The 16,766-nt window shown below is 43.0% G+C and overlaps 1 protein-coding gene across 1 annotated transcript in view; it reads left to right on the top strand.

Moving 5' to 3' along the window:
- Positions 1-16,766, top strand: part of DOCK5 (dedicator of cytokinesis 5) — a 234,068-nt gene that overhangs the window by 155,713 nt on the left and 61,589 nt on the right. Inside the window, exons 23-27 of the mRNA XM_030816990.1 lie at positions 1,848-1,959; positions 2,717-2,787; positions 3,379-3,485; positions 6,397-6,533; positions 13,013-13,108. Of these exons, the coding sequence (XP_030672850.1) occupies positions 1,848-1,959; positions 2,717-2,787; positions 3,379-3,485; positions 6,397-6,533; positions 13,013-13,108 (523 nt within the window). The remainder of the gene's footprint in view (positions 1-1,847; positions 1,960-2,716; positions 2,788-3,378; positions 3,486-6,396; positions 6,534-13,012; positions 13,109-16,766) is intronic.

Consider the following 16,766-nt stretch of genomic DNA (forward strand, 5'->3'; position numbering starts at 1 on the left):
GTTACTTTTCCCTTATATGTTATTAAAGAAGAACCTGAGCTGGGGAAGAGGCTGGCAATGTGCGTCCTCTGGTTGCTTAGATTTAGTGGTCACTTCAGTGCACTGGCCATGTCTGGTGGCTGCAGTGGAATGTCACCTGGTCCCTGGTCCTTTGTTGCCTTCATCAGAGCTTAAATCTCTCTTATGAGCTCATTACCTGGCTGGAGTTCACCTCAATCAGCAAAACACCAAGAAAAAATTTTAAATTGCCCCCAATAAGATGTTGAGAAGCTTGATCTTAATCCCTTAGCTCCCTATCATTAGTACTTAAAAAAAAAAATAAAGTCACATATGTAGAGTGCCAAGTGTTCTGCATTGGTGCAGGGCTTTTGCAGCATATGTGACCAGGCTCCCACTGTGTTAGTGTCTGTGGGTTCCATGGAGTTCAGGGAGGCAAACAGTAGAGAAATCACCCTGTAAATGAGGGCAGTGTTGGAGTGGTGGAGCCAACAGGGAAGGCTGCCCGAGCTGAGCTGGGCGGAGGAGGAGGTGGCATCATGTGAGCTGAGACTGAAAGATGAAGAAGTGGCCTCCAGAGATGTCAGGTAAGAGTTAGTGGGAGCAGGACCTGCCCCAGGCAGGGACCTATGGGGCACCAAATGTGGATGTGTGAGGAGTAACGAGAACCCAGTGTCGGGAGAGAGAGCGGGAGTGTTCAGCAAATAATAAATGATGTGGGGCCTTGTAGGCCATAGTGAGGAGCTTGGATTTTATTCCAAGTGTAGTGGGAAGCCACTGGGGGACAACTAGAGAAGTAATAAAATCTGGCTTATATTTTAAATGATCATCTCATCTCCCACATGGAAAATGGATTATCGAAGGCTAAGGGTAGAAGCCAGTGACCACTTTAAGAGGCCATTGTGGTTCGAGTATGAGATACTCCAGCCCCATCTCAGAGGCAGATGGAGAGAATGGACTGATTCGAGCTCATAGGATTTGCTGTTGGGTTTGATGGGGCAATGACAGAAAGGGAAGGAGCATGGATAACATCTAGGTTTGGGGTGGATCCAGGTTCAAGGTGATGCTGTTTGCTGACATTTGGAATAGTTAGAGTTGAGCAGGGAAATCAAGCGAGTTCTGTTGTAGGTGTGCTAATTGTGAGACACTTTGGGGACTACATTGCAAATAAAGTTCTCTTCTAGTTCTGTAAAATGGATGAATTGAGAATTACCATTAACCCTCTGATTAACGATCTCAGTGAAGTTCCTATTATTTGGGTACTATATAAGGTATAGGTGAATGGAGGAGACGAATTTAAATGTACGTGTGTGTGTTTGAGTGTGTGCATGAAATTCTGAATTCAAGCCATCCTATTCTTGACCAGTTAGTGGTGAAATTGCCACCCCTTATATGTGCATATGCACTTTCATTTGGGACTTTTGTGTTTCTTGGAAAGTGCCCAAATATCTCTTGATTTCTACTTACGAGAAAGAACCCACTTTTGAGTTGATGGACAGATCTTTTGGAGACAAGTAGAGTACTTAAATTAAGGCAAGCACGTATCAGTGAAGACTAAGGGGTCTTGTCCTGGAAGGCCCTTGTGGTAGAGCAGGCCAGCATCGGCACGGGCAGTTCAGTGGCTAGACTGGAACAAATGGTTTTGTAGGCTGGGTTGGGGATCAGAGCCTTTCCAGGTTGAGTGGCTTCTCTAACCCATTGCCTGAAACTTCAGATGACTGGGGCTTAATTAGGTGATTCAGAATTATTAGGGTGATACAGTGAAGGAGAAGTGAGGGAGGCAACAAAATTATTTTAAAATTTCTTTTAACAATGGAAAGTCCAACTGCTTTTCTCTTTTTCCTATTAAGATTTTATGGCCAGAGCAAAGATGGAGATGAGTTTAATAATTCAATTCGCCAGTTATTTCTTGCTTTCAATATGCTGATGGACAGGCCTCTGGAGGAAGCCGTCAAGATCAAGGTCAGCCTGGCGTCATCATGGGTAACTCTTCTTAGGCTGTGGTAAGGATGTTTTGGGACCACTTAGAATTGGCCATCATGAGGGAGAAACAAAACGAATCATGGTTCCTGGATAGCTTATGAATTTTAGTATGATTTACAGAAAATAAAGGAAAAAAAACAAATCCATTTTAACTTCTACAGATGCTTGTATTTTCAAATGTCAATTTGCCAAAGACAAGCTACCCAATTAGACATCCCTCGAAAGGCCATTGTGAACCCTGTTTGACCCCATGATTTCAGCAAACTGATCCCAATGCTACTACAGGTGACAATTTTTTATTTTTTGTCCCTCATTTTACCCAGAAGTGCAAAGTCACCATCTTTACTGTCATAATTTTTTTAAAAAATATGAAATAACTAATCCCTGAAGACTCAAATGTGACCTTTACTATTAATATTTATTTTTTGCTCTTTATGGCCATGTTGCAAGAGAGACTTTTAAGAATTTAACCATTTCCTTAGGCAGAGAAATAAACTCCAAGTGGACAGAGCCTGCTGGCAGTAGAAACCAGAAAGCTGTACCCCCTGGCATCTTCAGGAAAAGCATTTTAGGAGATCGTGTAGAGCAATGCCCGCTTTCCTTTTCATTGTAAGGGTATCTGTGTGCAGTTCCCTGTATAAGTTCCAAGCACAGCCTTTTCTTCCTGGGATCAAGCAGCAAATGCTGTATTTGTCTTGCCTGGCAAGTGAATTTGCCTTTGGTGTTTTTCTTACAGGGGGCAGCTTTGAAGTACCTTCCTAGCATAATTAATGACGTCAAACTTGTATTTGATCCTGTTGAGCTCAGGTAAATAGCAAAACAAAATTTTATTCCTTAACTCTAACAGAAACAGCTCCCCTGCTTGGCTGGAGCCTGGGCTGCTACACCTGGCTTTTATTTTTCTAAGAAGTATTAACTGAATACCTTTTTGTGCTCAGTTCTGTGGAAGATGCAAAAGAACATCCAAAACCTGCCCTGAGAGAGGTTTGCACTTTCTCTGGGAAAACAAGACATGCAGACATAAAATCGATTACAAAAGATAGTGTATAATGACATGCTTCCAGCCCTACCCCTAAGTATCCCAGCAGTGCAAAGTCAGACTGCAATCAACATGAGAGTGGAGTTACCAAGAAAGCCATTTTCATAAAGACAGGTCTGGAAAGCGATGATGGACGTGGGTGTTCTTTGGCAATTTAAATACTCAGCTGTAAGGCAGAGCCCTCCAGTAAGTCAGGATAAAGTCTCCCTTGCTGCCATGTCATAAACTCTCAGGTCATTTTATAGTTTTCCAGGTAAATCTCTCCATGCCCAAATCTCAGAGTGGAGGAGAAAAGTTTATAATGATGCCTTCAATTTGGCAGAACGAAGACACTACTAACCCTGAGGTTTCTCTCCCAGCGTGCTCTTCTGCAAATTCATTCAAAGCATTCCTGACAACCAGCTGGTTCGGCAGAAACTTAACTGCATGACCAAGATAGTAGAGAGCACTCTTTTTCAACAGTCAGGTAAGTCTCCTTCAAAAATTGCTGCATGAGGTTGCAGTGAGCTGAGATTGCAGCATTGCACTCCAGCCTGGGTGACAGAACAAGACTGCATCTCAAAAAACTAAAACAAGCTGCTGCATGCTGAGATGCCAGCCCCATTTCTGCAGCTAACACTTGAGTTTTGTTGTTTGTTTGTTTGTTTGTTTTTTGAGATGGAGTCTCATTCTGTCACCCAGCCTGGAGTGCAGTGGTGCAATCTCAGCTCACTGCAACCTCCGCCTCTCAGGTTCAAGCGATTCTCCTACCTTAGCCTCCCGAGTAGCTGGGACTACAAGATACCTGCCACCATGCCTGGCAAATTTTTTTTATTATTATTTTTAGTAGAGACGGGGTTTCACCGTGTTAGCCAAGATGGTCTTTATCTCCTGACCTCGTGATCCGCCCACCTGGGCCTCCCAAAGTGCTGGGATTACAGGTGTGAGTCACCGCGTCTGGCTTGTTTGTTTGTTTTTTAAGACGGAGTCTCACTCTCTCACCTAGGCTGGAGTGCAGTGGCACTGTCTCGGCTCCCTGCAATCTCTGCTTCCCAGGTTCAAGTGATTCTCCTGCCTCAGCCTCCTGAGTAGCTGGGATTACAGGTGCACACCACCACACCCAGCTAATTTTTTTTTTTTTTTTTGTATTTTGGTAGAGATGGGATTTCACAATGTTGGCCAGGCTGGCCTCAAACTCCTGACCTCAAGTGATCTGCCCGACTTGGCCTCCCAAAGTACTGGGATTACAGGCATAAGTTACCGTGCCCAGTCAGCACTTGACTTTTCTTTTTTAAAAATGTCATTAATATTCTTGCCAGTTGTTTGTTGGTATGTAAGGACCTCCTGGGAGAGCGGTTTTAAGGAGAATCTAAAGTCAGCTTGGTATTTCCAACAGTTCCTAAAAGAGCAAAATCATGTGTTCCTTAATCTTTAGAACAATCTGCAAGTGGTTCATTAATTAGAGAATTTTGTCTTTTAAAACAGGAGCCTCAGGAAAGTAACAAGCAAGTAGGAAAAAGATGACCCTTTTAAAAGAAATTCTTCTTCTTTAATCTATACTTATTGCATGACCTTAAAAACCAGGGGACAGGGAAACAGCAATGTGCTGATCCCACAGGAGAGCTGGTTACATGCATCCCTTCTCAACCCCACATTCAGTGATATCCCATTAGTAGCTGGAAATTGACCATGGTGGAAGTATTTACACCAGGGTAATTGGCAGACATGATAAAGCAAGCCTTTTCTTCTTTTTTCTTTTTTCTTTTCTTTTTTTTTTGAGATGGAGTCTCGCTCTGTCGCCCAGGCTGGAATGCAGCGGCATGAACTTGGCTCACTGCAACCTCCACCTCCCAGGTTCAAGCAATTCTCCTGCCTCAGCCTCCCAAGTAGCTGGGACTACAGGTGTGCACCACCATGCCCGGCTAATTTTTTTTGTAATTTTAGTAGAGCCAGGGTTTCACCATGTTGGCCAGCTGGTCTCAAACTCCTGACCTCAGGTGATCCACCCACCTTGGCCTCCCAGACTGCTGGGATTATAGGCATGAGCTACTGTGCCTGGCCAAGACTTTTCTTTAGGGGGTAGGCTGGCAGAAGCCAGATTACTAGTATTCTGCTGGGAGAGGAGTGGGGCATGGAGGGGAAAAACTCTTACACTGATAAAATACTTTTCATTTTGTAGTAGAGTCTAGCAAATAGCCACCAAGGGTTTCTGTCCCAAAGCTGATATAAAAAGGAGGTCCAGCACCTGGGCCTTCCCAATAAACTCAAGACTTGCTAGAGTGAGGCAGCCACAGACACTTCTTTTGGGGCTAACTACCTGGTCAGGGGCTCCCAGAGTGTGACGTCATGTTATGTATGTATATTGCCTGGAGATCTGAAGACCAGCAGGACTCCTCAATGTTGAACAAGTTAAGTGGATTGTTGGTGGGAGAACCTTCCTGGCTTTGCCCCTGGCTAGTTATGTAACTGGACAAATGAGTGGCCTTCTCTAAGTCTCAGCTTCCAGTTCTGTGGAAGGAAGGACTTGAACTAGATCACATCAGTAGCCTCCTTGGGCTCTGATATTTTCTGACCCTATGAGTTTGCACTTTGAGATTGCAAATGTTCCTAAGACACAATTGGAGGTAGAGGTAATGCCTGCAAAAGGTTAGTGAATGCTCATAAGTAGAAAACATTTATTACTAAAGCAAATTATTACTAAACATTTTAATATGCTTTGATAACTTTTTAAGGATACAGAAAAAGTAATTGAGATAGTAAAGATAAGGTGTTTGGGCAGAAGAGCAAGCATGCACTCGATAGTTCTAATTAGAGTGTGATCACTGTTAACAGTCATTTCTGTAGCATTCAGAGTACCTGAACTCATTATAAAATGTGTTACAATAGCAAGATCTCAGAGGACATAATAGGTCATACCTTACTTTCTGAAATCCACACGCCAGCACAGACATGAGCAGAATGTCATTGAAATGTACTAGGGAAGCTCAGTATTTATAGGAACTTCTTTTAGTAAATTTTCTCCATTAGGTGAAAAAAAATTTGAAAAAAAATCTATAACTTGCTTGGTTTTATTTGTTTCATATGACCTTAATTTCATGTATTAGGTTGGCATTTTGAAAAGCTAGAGAAATTGTTAAATAATTTAAACATTTTGCTAAGTTCTCACCTTTACCTGTGAGAAGGGTCTTTTTTTTTTTTTTAATTCATTCATCTGCTCCCTGTACAAGGTCCACGCCTAAAACCAGGTGTTCCTGGGTGGCTGGAGGGGCTGCATCCCCGCAGGGCTGATTGCAGAGCTTAGAGCTACTGGTACTGGCCGAGGGAGAGTTGCAGGAAGGAGACAGGCAGTTCAGGAGGTGGCACTGCTGCGTGTGAGCTGTCTGTGTTTTCCTTCTCAGAGTGCAGAGAAGTGCTGCTGCCGCTGCTGACTGACCAGCTCAGCGGCCAGTTAGATGACAACTCCAGCAAGCCTGACCATGAGGCAAGCTCGCAGCTTCTGAGCAACATCCTGGAGGTGCTGGACAGGAAGGATGTGGTGAGTTGAGTCATCACTGATGCTGCACAGAGTTCACACTGGCCCCTTTGCACCAGACAGGAGTGACTCTGTGGCCTTCCTGTTCTCAGGTAGTTTCCAACTCTAGTATTAGGGCAGGATGTGCCCATTTTAGAGATAATTAGGGAAGCCAGAGCCTCCAGTGCAAAGTCAGATTACTGCTGGGGCCTTCCGCAGGCTGATTTTCCTGGCTTGCCCAGTGTGCGCACTACTGAGATCCCTGTGACTATTTTTTTTTGAGACGGAGTCTCGCTCTGTCGCCCAGGCTGGAGTGCAGTGGCGCGATCTTGGCTCACTGCAAGCTCTGCCTCCCGGGTTCACGCCATTCTCCTGCCTCAGCCTCCTGAGTAGCTGGGACTATAGGCGCCCGCCACCACGCCCGGCTAATTTTTTTTGTATTTTTAGTAGAGACGGGGTTTCACCGTGTTAGCCAGGATGGTCTCGATCTCCTGACCTCGTGATCCGCCCATCTCGGCCTCCCAAAGTGGTGGGATTACAGGCGTGAGCCATCGCGCCCGGCCCCTGTGACTATTCTTAAGAATCAAAGACCTGGCTGGGTATGGTGGCTCAGGCCTGTAATCCCAGCACTTTGGGAGGCCAAGTCAGGAGGATCACTTGAGCCCAGGAGTTCAAAACTGACCAGCATGGGCAGCTTAGTAAGACTTTGTCTCTCTAAAAAATAATAATAATAATAAAAAATAATCAAAGGCCTTTCTGTTTTTATGCAGACACCTCTTCCTTCTTATCCTCTGTTGCTTAACAACCTGATATTTCTGAGCTGCTGAGAAGTTCTCATTTCCATATCCTCTTAGACACTGATACTTTCTCTGGAATCTAGTGGAAATTATGTTTTCTCATCTTGCATTTTCTCTGTGACCTGACCCCCATCCCTCTTGAAAACATAGGGCTAAGGCCAGGCGTGGTGGCTCACACCTGTAACCCCAGCACTTTGGGAGGCCGAGGTTGACGGATCACGAGGTCAGGAGATTGAGACCATCCTGGCTAACACAGTGAAACCCCGTCTCTAATAAAAATACCAAAATTAGCTGGGCGAGGTGGCACGCGCCTATAGTCCCATTACTCAGGAGGCCGAGGCAGGAGAATCCCTTGAACCTGGGAGGCGGAGGTTGCAGTGAGCCAAGATTGTGCCATTGCACTCCAGCCTGGGTAACAGAGTGAGACTCCATCTCAAAAAAAAAAAAGAAATCATAGGGCTGAACCTGTCTGGATTCACCATGTCCTAGAAATAGTGCAGCCCACAGGCCTAGCAGAGCCCTGACACAGGAAGCTGGAGAACTTTGCAGAATGTGTTCACTCGAACAGTTGGGGGCTGAGGAAAAAAAAGCATCTTACCACAAATTATACTCACCACGTCTATGGTGGTTTCATGGCACGGGTGATCCCACAGAACAGGAAAACCACTCTTTGTCGTCACCTAAGCTCTTTGTCTTTCCAGTGTCTTGGGATTCTGTCCTACCAAAGGATATGAATACTACACCTTTTCCCATAGCTAAACCATTAGTTCGCCTGTCAGGGTCCACCACTGTTTGACTACAGCCCACCTTTTCTCCTGCTCATGGTTTGCACTGGGATGTCAACATTTCGGTGACTCCACATTGCAGCCTCAGAAGTATGTGAGGGTACCATTGCCATCTCTAGCTGCTCTGCCAATCTCTGTCCCCCCACTTCCCTAAGCCCCTGTAGCTCACTTACTCTTTGCACTGCTTACTTGATATTTATTCATTATAAATCATTCCCCCTTTTTATTATTAAGTATGTTTATAGAAACCACATTATAAAATGGAATACATTTTCCCAAAGCATGTTGCGATTGGAGATTTGGTTCCTAACCAAGGACTTTGCACCAAATACATAAATGTGACCAATCATGTCATAAACTAAATACTTTTTTAAAAGTAACTCTTATAACTCAATAATTCCTTAAAATAATAAAGTAAAGCTCCACGCCCTATAAATTTGGCAACAATGTACCTGGCACATTGGTTTAGCCAGGGATCAGTGTTCTAGAAATCATATGTTTATGATCCAAAGTTAATGTGAAACACAAGAATTGGAGCATTGGATTCTAGTCCCAGTATTACCACTCTGTAGCTATTTGTCCTTAGTCAAATATCTCAGTGCCTCAGTTTCCTAACCCAGTCCATTGTATGTAGGAATTGTTCTAGACGACCTCTTTGGTCTCTTCCACTTCTGACCCTATTTTTTAATACATCACATCTCTACCAACCTTCTCACCACCCGGAATGACTCTTTGGAAATGACTCGAATGTATTTAAATCCTGTGCAAGGAGATTTAAGTTAGCTTTTTATTTTGGTCTTCCCAATATTATGTTCCCTGTAATGAGCAGAGACATTCAAAATTATCGATCTTGGAGCTCTGGTAAAGTAGTAAGTCCAATCATTTTTTATGCATCATGGCGGTACTTTTTATTCTTCATAAACATTTTGGAATACGTGCACTAGTTCAATATCTCTTCACTTATCCTCTCATCTCCTTAGTTAACTCAAAGCTCTAATTACTGACATTTGTTCTTCCTGCCTTTTGTTTTATTTTTTTAAACATTGCAGGATTCCTTCCTCTCCCCACAGCTCTTGTTTTGGAATTGTCCTCGTTCTTTCAAGTCCAGCTGCAGTAAGCGCCTCTGTGAAGTTGTCTCTGGTGTGGTCCTGCCAAATTGTACTCATTCTTTTCATGCTCCTCTTGAGTTTCTTTTGAGGATTTTATCACTTTGTACATTGAGTTAGGAATGCAGCTCACAAATCCTTGGGAAGCTGCTGTTATGTTCCAGGCACTGGGATCGGCTAGGACTATGGCAGTGAACTAGAGAAGCAAGCACCCTACCCCCAGGAGCCCACCTTCTAGGGGGATTCTTGTGTTATGCTTATTTAAATGTATGTCCCGGCTGGGCGCAGTGGCTCACACCTGTAATCCCAGCACTGGGGGAGGCTGAGACGGGTGGATCACGAGATCAGGAGTTTGAGACCAGCCTGACCAACATGATAAAACCCCATCTCTACTAAAAATACAAAAATTAGCTGGGCGTGGTGGTGCACGCCTGTAGTCCCAGCTACTCTGGAGGCTGAGGCAGGAGAATCGCTTGAACCCGGGAGGCAGAGGTTGCAGTGAGCCAAGATCGCACCACTGCACTCCAGCCTGGGCAACAGAGTGGGACTCTGTCTCAAAAAAAAAAAAAAAAAAAATTATGTCCCACTCACCCCCACCCACACAATAGAAATCTCTACAGGCTCAGAGGAGTCTTATTCATTTCATACCCTCCCCACAGGGCACAGCATGTGACTTGTACAACTATTTAGGACCACACTAAGGAAATGTTATGTAAATGGAAGTGAAAGCAGCATCTCCTGGAGAGGCCGATTTTATGAATCACTTTCATTCAGGGAAATGGGAAACAAGTAAATGACTAATAAAAAGTGAAGGAGGAAGAGAAGAAGGAAGGGACAGAGGGAAGCAGAGACGGAGGGTGGACCCCAAATACTTGATACTGTAATTAAAATACATATAGCCGTACCATAATTAAAAAGTCAAAAAACAATAGATGTGGGCATGGATGTGGTGAAAGGGGAACATTGTTACACTGCTGGGGGAATGCAAATTATTAGTACGACGACTATGAAAAACAGTATGAAAAACAGGGAATGCAAATTATTAGTACGATGACTATGAAAAATGTTTAAAGAACTAAAAGTAGAACTACCATTCAATCCAGCAATTCCACTCCTGGGCATCTACCCAAAGGAAAATAAGTCATTGTGTGAAAAAGACACATGCACATGCATGTTTATAGCAGCACAATTTGCAATAGCAAAGATATGAAACCCACCTAAGTGTCCATTGACCAATGAGTGGATAAGTTGTGGTATATATGCATCATGGAATATTACTTACTCATAAAAAGAAACAAAATAATGTCTTTTGCAATAACTTAGGTGGAGATGGAGGCCATTATGAGTACAATTTGGCAGGACCACACCAGAGACAACTTCACAGAGGCGCTTACTGCAGCTGGACTTGAAAGAACGAGGACAATTCCAAAACAAGAGCTGTGGGGAGAGGAAGGAATCCTGCAATGTTTAAAAAAATAAAACAAAAGGCAGGAAGAACAAATGTCAGTAATTAGAGCTTTGAGTTAACTAAGGAGATGAGAGGATAAGTGAAGAGGTATTGAACTAGTGCACATATTTCAAAATGTTTATGAAGAATAAAAAGTACTGCCATGATGGACAAAAAATGATTGGACTTACTACTTTACCAGAGCTCCAAGATCGATAATTTTGAATGTCTCTGCTCATTACAGGGAACATAATATTGGGAAGACCAAAATAAAAAGCTAACTTAAATCTCTTAGGAAAATCAAATATTATATGTTCTCACTTATAAGTGGGAGCTAAGCTATGAGAATGTAAAGGCTTAAGAGTGATATAATGGACTTTGTGGACTTTCTGGGGAAAGGCTAGGAGGTGAGTGAGGTATAAAAGACTATGCATTGGGTACAGTGTACACTGCTTGGGTGGTGGGTGCACAAAAATCTCAGAATCACCAATAAAGAACTCATCCATGTAACCAGAAACCACCTGTACCCCCAAAACTATTGAAATAAAAAAAAAATTCCTGTAGCCATAGACAAATCCTACCTGATCTGACTTCTGTGTGGAATCTAAAAAAGTTAGACTCCTAGAAGCAGAGAGTAGAACATTCTTTACCAGGGGCTGCAGGGCGTTAGTGGGCAGGATGGGGAGATGTTGGTCAAAGGATAGAAAGTATCAGTTATAGGATGAGCAAGTTCTGGGAATCTAATGTATGGCATGGGTGCAATGGATGTGTTAATTTGACCATGGACATCATTACACGATTACGTGTTTAAATCTTCATGTTGTACATGCTGGATAAGTACAGTCTTTGCCAGTTAAATTTGTAAAAAATAATAAAAATGTTAAGCAAAAAAAAATACATATAGCAATGATCTAGTTATTTGAAGCAGTAAGCAGGAGTTTCAAAATATCTATCATAAAACAAGGACAGATAGAGGCTATGAAAAGTCAAGTTGCATATGGGTAAATCGGAGCCAAATCAGTGTAATATCTAGCTACAAAAAAGGAAAGAAGGTGAAAGAAAGAATGTGTACATCAGCCCTACTAATTCCTGTAAGAAAACTGTTACTATCCCCCTTTTGCAGCTATGAAAACTGCAAGCTCAGCAAAGTTGAATAATTGCTGAAAGTCACACATGACAGAGTCGGAATACAAAATCCTTGCATTAGTCTGCTCAGTCAGTCTTCTATAACAAAATACCACAGACTGCGTGGCTTAAACAACAGACATTTATTTTCTCACAGTTCTGGAGACTTAGTGTCTGAGATCAGGGTGCCAGCGTGGTTAAGTTTTGATGAGGTCTCTCTTCCCGGCTTTCAGACAGCTACCTTCTTGATGTGTGCTCACCTGGTGGAGACGAGAGATCGACATCTGTAATACTCATTTACTAAGAGCGTTCATCCCATCATTCCAGGGCCCCACCCTCATGACCTCATCTAACCTTCATTACATCTCAAGAGCCGCATCTCCTAATACCATCACGATGGGGGTTAGGGCTTCACATATGAATTTGGAGGAGACACAAACATTTACTCCGTAAGATTTCCCTTGACTTGAATTTCTTGTTTCTTTCCCTCCAACACAGAAGGTGGTAAGAACTTTGTATTTTTGCCTTTAATTTCCCACACATGTGCCTAATTGACCTGAGCAATTCTTTTTTTTTTTCTTTTTTTTTTTGAGATGAAGTCTGGCTCTGTCACCCAGGCTGGAGTGCAGTGGCACCATCTCAGCTCACTGCAAGCTCCACCTCCTGGATTCACGCCATTCTCCTGCCTCAGCCTCCCGATTAGCTGGGACTACAGGTGCCCGCCACAACGCCCGGCTAACTTTTTGTATTTTTTAATAGAGACAGGGTTTCACCATATTAGCCAGGATGGTCTCGATCTCCTGACCTTGTGATACGCCCACCTTAGCCTCCCAAAGTGTTGGGATTACAGGTGTGAACCACCGTGCCCGGCCTGACCTGAGCAATTCTAGTCTGCTCAACCTCAGAACAGAATACGTCATGCTAATGGGGGTCCCCCAAAACTATTTGTTGAGTCAGTGGCCACAGTGAACTCTCAGTGAACCTGAGAAATCTGAGTTATTAGGAAGGCACTCGTCCCTGCACACCCACATTCATCTTTTAAATGTTATGACTGATCATTTTCAATTATTTTCTTCATAAAGTTATATAGTATTCTGTGAGATCATTTTCCACTTTGGACAAGAGATTGCTTTGTAGGGAAGAGCCAGAAAGAGATCTAAAGACAAAACTCATCTATCTGAGGTTCCTTAAGGAAAGTGAAACTGAGTCAGAAGGAATGGAGTCAAATCCTGTTTCCCTGCAGGGTGCCACTGCGATGCACATTCAGCTTATAATGGAACGGCTGCTGAGAAGGATCAACCGGACAGTGATTGGGATGAACCGGCAGTCTCCCCACATCGTGAGTATCTCTTTGGTGGATCCCACGGCCGCTGCTGTTTCTCTGTACCCCTTGCCTGTCGGGAGGCCTTCAGGGCCAGTGGCTTGAGACTGTTCTTACTTGGGCCTCTCACATCACGGGTTATTGGTTATAACCTTGAGCAGATCTTGGTTCTGACATGGATATTCTATTGAGAGAAAATAATCCAGCCTAGGCAATACAGTGAGACCCCATCTCTACAAAAAAATTTAAAAAATTAGCTGGGCGAGGTGGTGGCACATGCCTGTGGTTCCAGCTACTCAGGAGGCTAAGGTGGGAGGATTACTTAAACATGGGACGTCGAGGCTGCAGTGAGCTGTGATTGTGCCACTGCACTCCAGCCTGGACAACAGAACAATAGCCTGCCTTGAAAAAAAAGAAAGAAAGAAAATGATCCAGTATGAACCACCCAGCCCCTTTGATTCAAGAAACAAAGCCAAACATTTTAAAGAACCTGTGGTTAGCATGCTTGTGGAAAGGCCAGTGTTGCTCTTGGCCTCTTACTTTCTGTTCACTCTATCTAAATAGATGCCAGGTAACAACTATGATAGAGACCAGAGGTAGCTGTTGAAAGGCTGAGTGGTGTCATCATTAAAGTGAAGCATCTTTTACTTGCTATATTAAAAGCTACAGTTAAATTTTAATTAGAGGACATAGGAAAAGAACTATTTCAAATTCCTATCAGATAAGAAAAAATTTTTTTTTTTTTGAGACAGAGTCTGGCTCTATCGTCCAGGCTGGAGTTCAGTGGCACGATCTTGGCTCACTGCAAGCTCCGCCTCCTGGGCTCACGCCATTCTCCTGCCTCAGCCTCCGGAGTAGCTGGGACTACAGGTGCCCACCAACTCGGCTGGATAATTTTTTGTATTTTTAGTGGAGACAGGGTTTCACTGTGTTAGCCAGGATGGTCTCGATCTCCTGACCTCGTGATCCACCCACCTTGGCCTCCCAAAGTGCTGAGATTACAGGCATGAGCCACCACGCCCAGCCTAAGAAAAATTCATTTATTTCACAAATATGTATTTAAAAACTGCCGTGAAACAGGCACTGCTCTGGACACTGAAGATGTACCCATAAACGAAACAGAAAAATCACTGCCTTTGAGGAGCTGACATTCCAACAATAATGACAGCAGTTACAGCAAAATAAACTACATAGTGTTAGGAGGCAACAGGTGCTAGAGAGAAAAAAAAATGAGCAGGATAAGGGAAGTGAGAGTGGGGGGTCACACCTTTAAATAAGATGATTAGGAATTTTGCCAGAGGGTAAAATTTGGGTAAAAACTTGAGGAAGGTGAGGGAGTGAGCCATGTGGATCTGGGAAGGGTCTTCCAGGGAGAGGCCACAGCCATAGCAGAAACTCTAAGACATGCCTGGTCAGAACCTGTAGGGTGATGGAGCTGATCCTAATAAGAATAAAGAGAAATTATTGCAAGTAAAACTGTCTTTCTCCTGCATTAAAACCCAATGTCTGAGTCGAGGAGTTCGAGACTGGCCTGGGCAACACAGCAAGACCCCATCTCTACAAAAATTGTTTAAAAAATTAGCCAGGTACAGTGATGAGTGCCTGTACCCCCAGCTGCTCTGGAGGCTGAGGCAGGAGGATCACTTGAACCCAGGAGGTCAAGGCTGCAGTGAGCTATGATCTTGCCATTGCACTTCAGCCTGGGTGACTGAGTAAGACCCTGTTTCAAAATATAAAATAAAATAAAAATCCAAGCTCATCTAAAACATATTATAAAAGGATTTAGATCTTGTATTAGTGGATTATCAGTTAACTAGACTCGTCCTACATCTTTTTCTCAAAGAAATGTCTGAGGGAACAAAGGCTAATATGGAAATTGGAGAATTCCTCATGTAGAATCAAGGCTTTTATCTTTAGAACAGTCAGATTGTTGGCAAGGAAATATTATTATTATTTTTTTTTACCAACAGAAAGAGGGAATAAAACCTAAAATCTATCAATTACTCTTTATTTCTAGGCCCTGATAATATTGCTGTTAATCACTTGTGCAAAGATAAAATCTATAGCTTAACTGATCTGTCTTTTCCAACCATTGACTATTGGAGGGTAAGAATGACTTAGGAAGCCGGACGCGGTGGCTCATGCCTGTAATCCCAGCACTTTGGAAGGCTGAGGTGGGCAGATCACCTGAGGTCAGGAGTTTGAGACCAGCCTGGCCAACATGGTGAAACTCCGTCTCTACTAAATATACCAAAGTTAGCCAGGTGTGGTGGCAGGCCTGTAACCTCAGCTACTCGGGAGGCTGAGGTAGGAGAATTGCTTAAACCCAAGAGGTGGAGGTTGTGGTTGCAGTGAGCCAAGGTCACGCCACTGCACTCCACCCTGGGTGACAGAGTGAGACTTCGTCTCAGAAAAAAAAAAAAAAACAATGACGTAGGAGAGAAAACTAGTCAAATCACTTATATGTTTTATATGTTTAAAATTTGGGAATGTTTTAACAGCATTGCTTCACTAATCCGTTTATAATTTACTGAAATTACTAACAGATGGAGTGCAATTTAGCAGATCAAGAAGGAAAAAAAACAGAATTGAAGAACATTGCGTTATGCTAAAACTGATATACTTTTAGAGTATTTTACATATTTTGTGAAATTTAAGAAAAGACAATGTACCATTAATTGCTATTGCCAAGCCATTTCTACCATACATTATAAAGAAAGATGGATATGGGAAACGATATATTGGCTTATAGATAATTACACACTTGAATTCAAATTTACTCAGCTCCTTTTAGGAATCAAATTGCGTGTTGTCTCCCTTGTTTAAACTCACTCAAGAACATCAGCTCCATATGTTTGAAGGGAAGGGCAGGATTGGATGTAAAGGCAGCAGTACTCCCGCCGTGCTTCTGCTAAAATTAAATAACGAGAGTGGGAATGACTTAGATCCATGGAGTGATAGTGGTGCCAAAAGAAGCAAAGTGAAGTGGGAATGATAAGCATAAGAAGGAAAAAAAGTGAGGGGAAAATGTACAGACAGGCACAGACAGTCGCGAAGAGAGATGTGGAAAAAGGAAATTGAAAAAGAAAATCTACATGGCTTAATACAGTTTATTCCAGATATTCAAGAATAGTTAAATATAAGGAAATACATTTATAAAATAATACCAATTCAATAAAAGGAACAAAGCCTTTAATTTTCTTCATAGATGCCAAAATGGTATCTGATTATTGTTACATTTTTTCCCAAATCAAGAAGAGAAGGGAACTTTTTAGCATGAAATCACCAGGCATCATGATACTCAATGGTCGTTAAAAAAGGGAATCAAGGTATTTAGTCCAAGCACAATGGTTCACACCTGTAATCCCAGCATTCTGGGAGGCCGAGGCAGGAGTATTGCTTAAAGCCAGGAGCTTGAGGCTAGTGTGGGCAACATAGCAAGACCCTGCCTCTACAAAAAAATTAAAAGTTAGCCAGGCATGGCAGCGTGTGCCTGTAGTCCCAGCTGCTTAGGAGGATGAGGCAGGAGGCTTGCTTGAACTCGAGATTGAGGCTGCAGTGAGCTGTGAAGGTGCCACTGTACTTCACCCTGGGTGACAGAGTGAGAACCTGTCTCTATTTAGAAAAAAAAAGGTATTAATTTCAACACTGTTGTTTAGCTTTTTCTATAATTTCT

This window comes from Nomascus leucogenys, chromosome 8 (assembly GCF_006542625.1).
Source record: "Nomascus leucogenys isolate Asia chromosome 8, Asia_NLE_v1, whole genome shotgun sequence".
In the NCBI taxonomy this organism is placed as follows: domain Eukaryota; kingdom Metazoa; phylum Chordata; class Mammalia; order Primates; family Hylobatidae; genus Nomascus; species Nomascus leucogenys.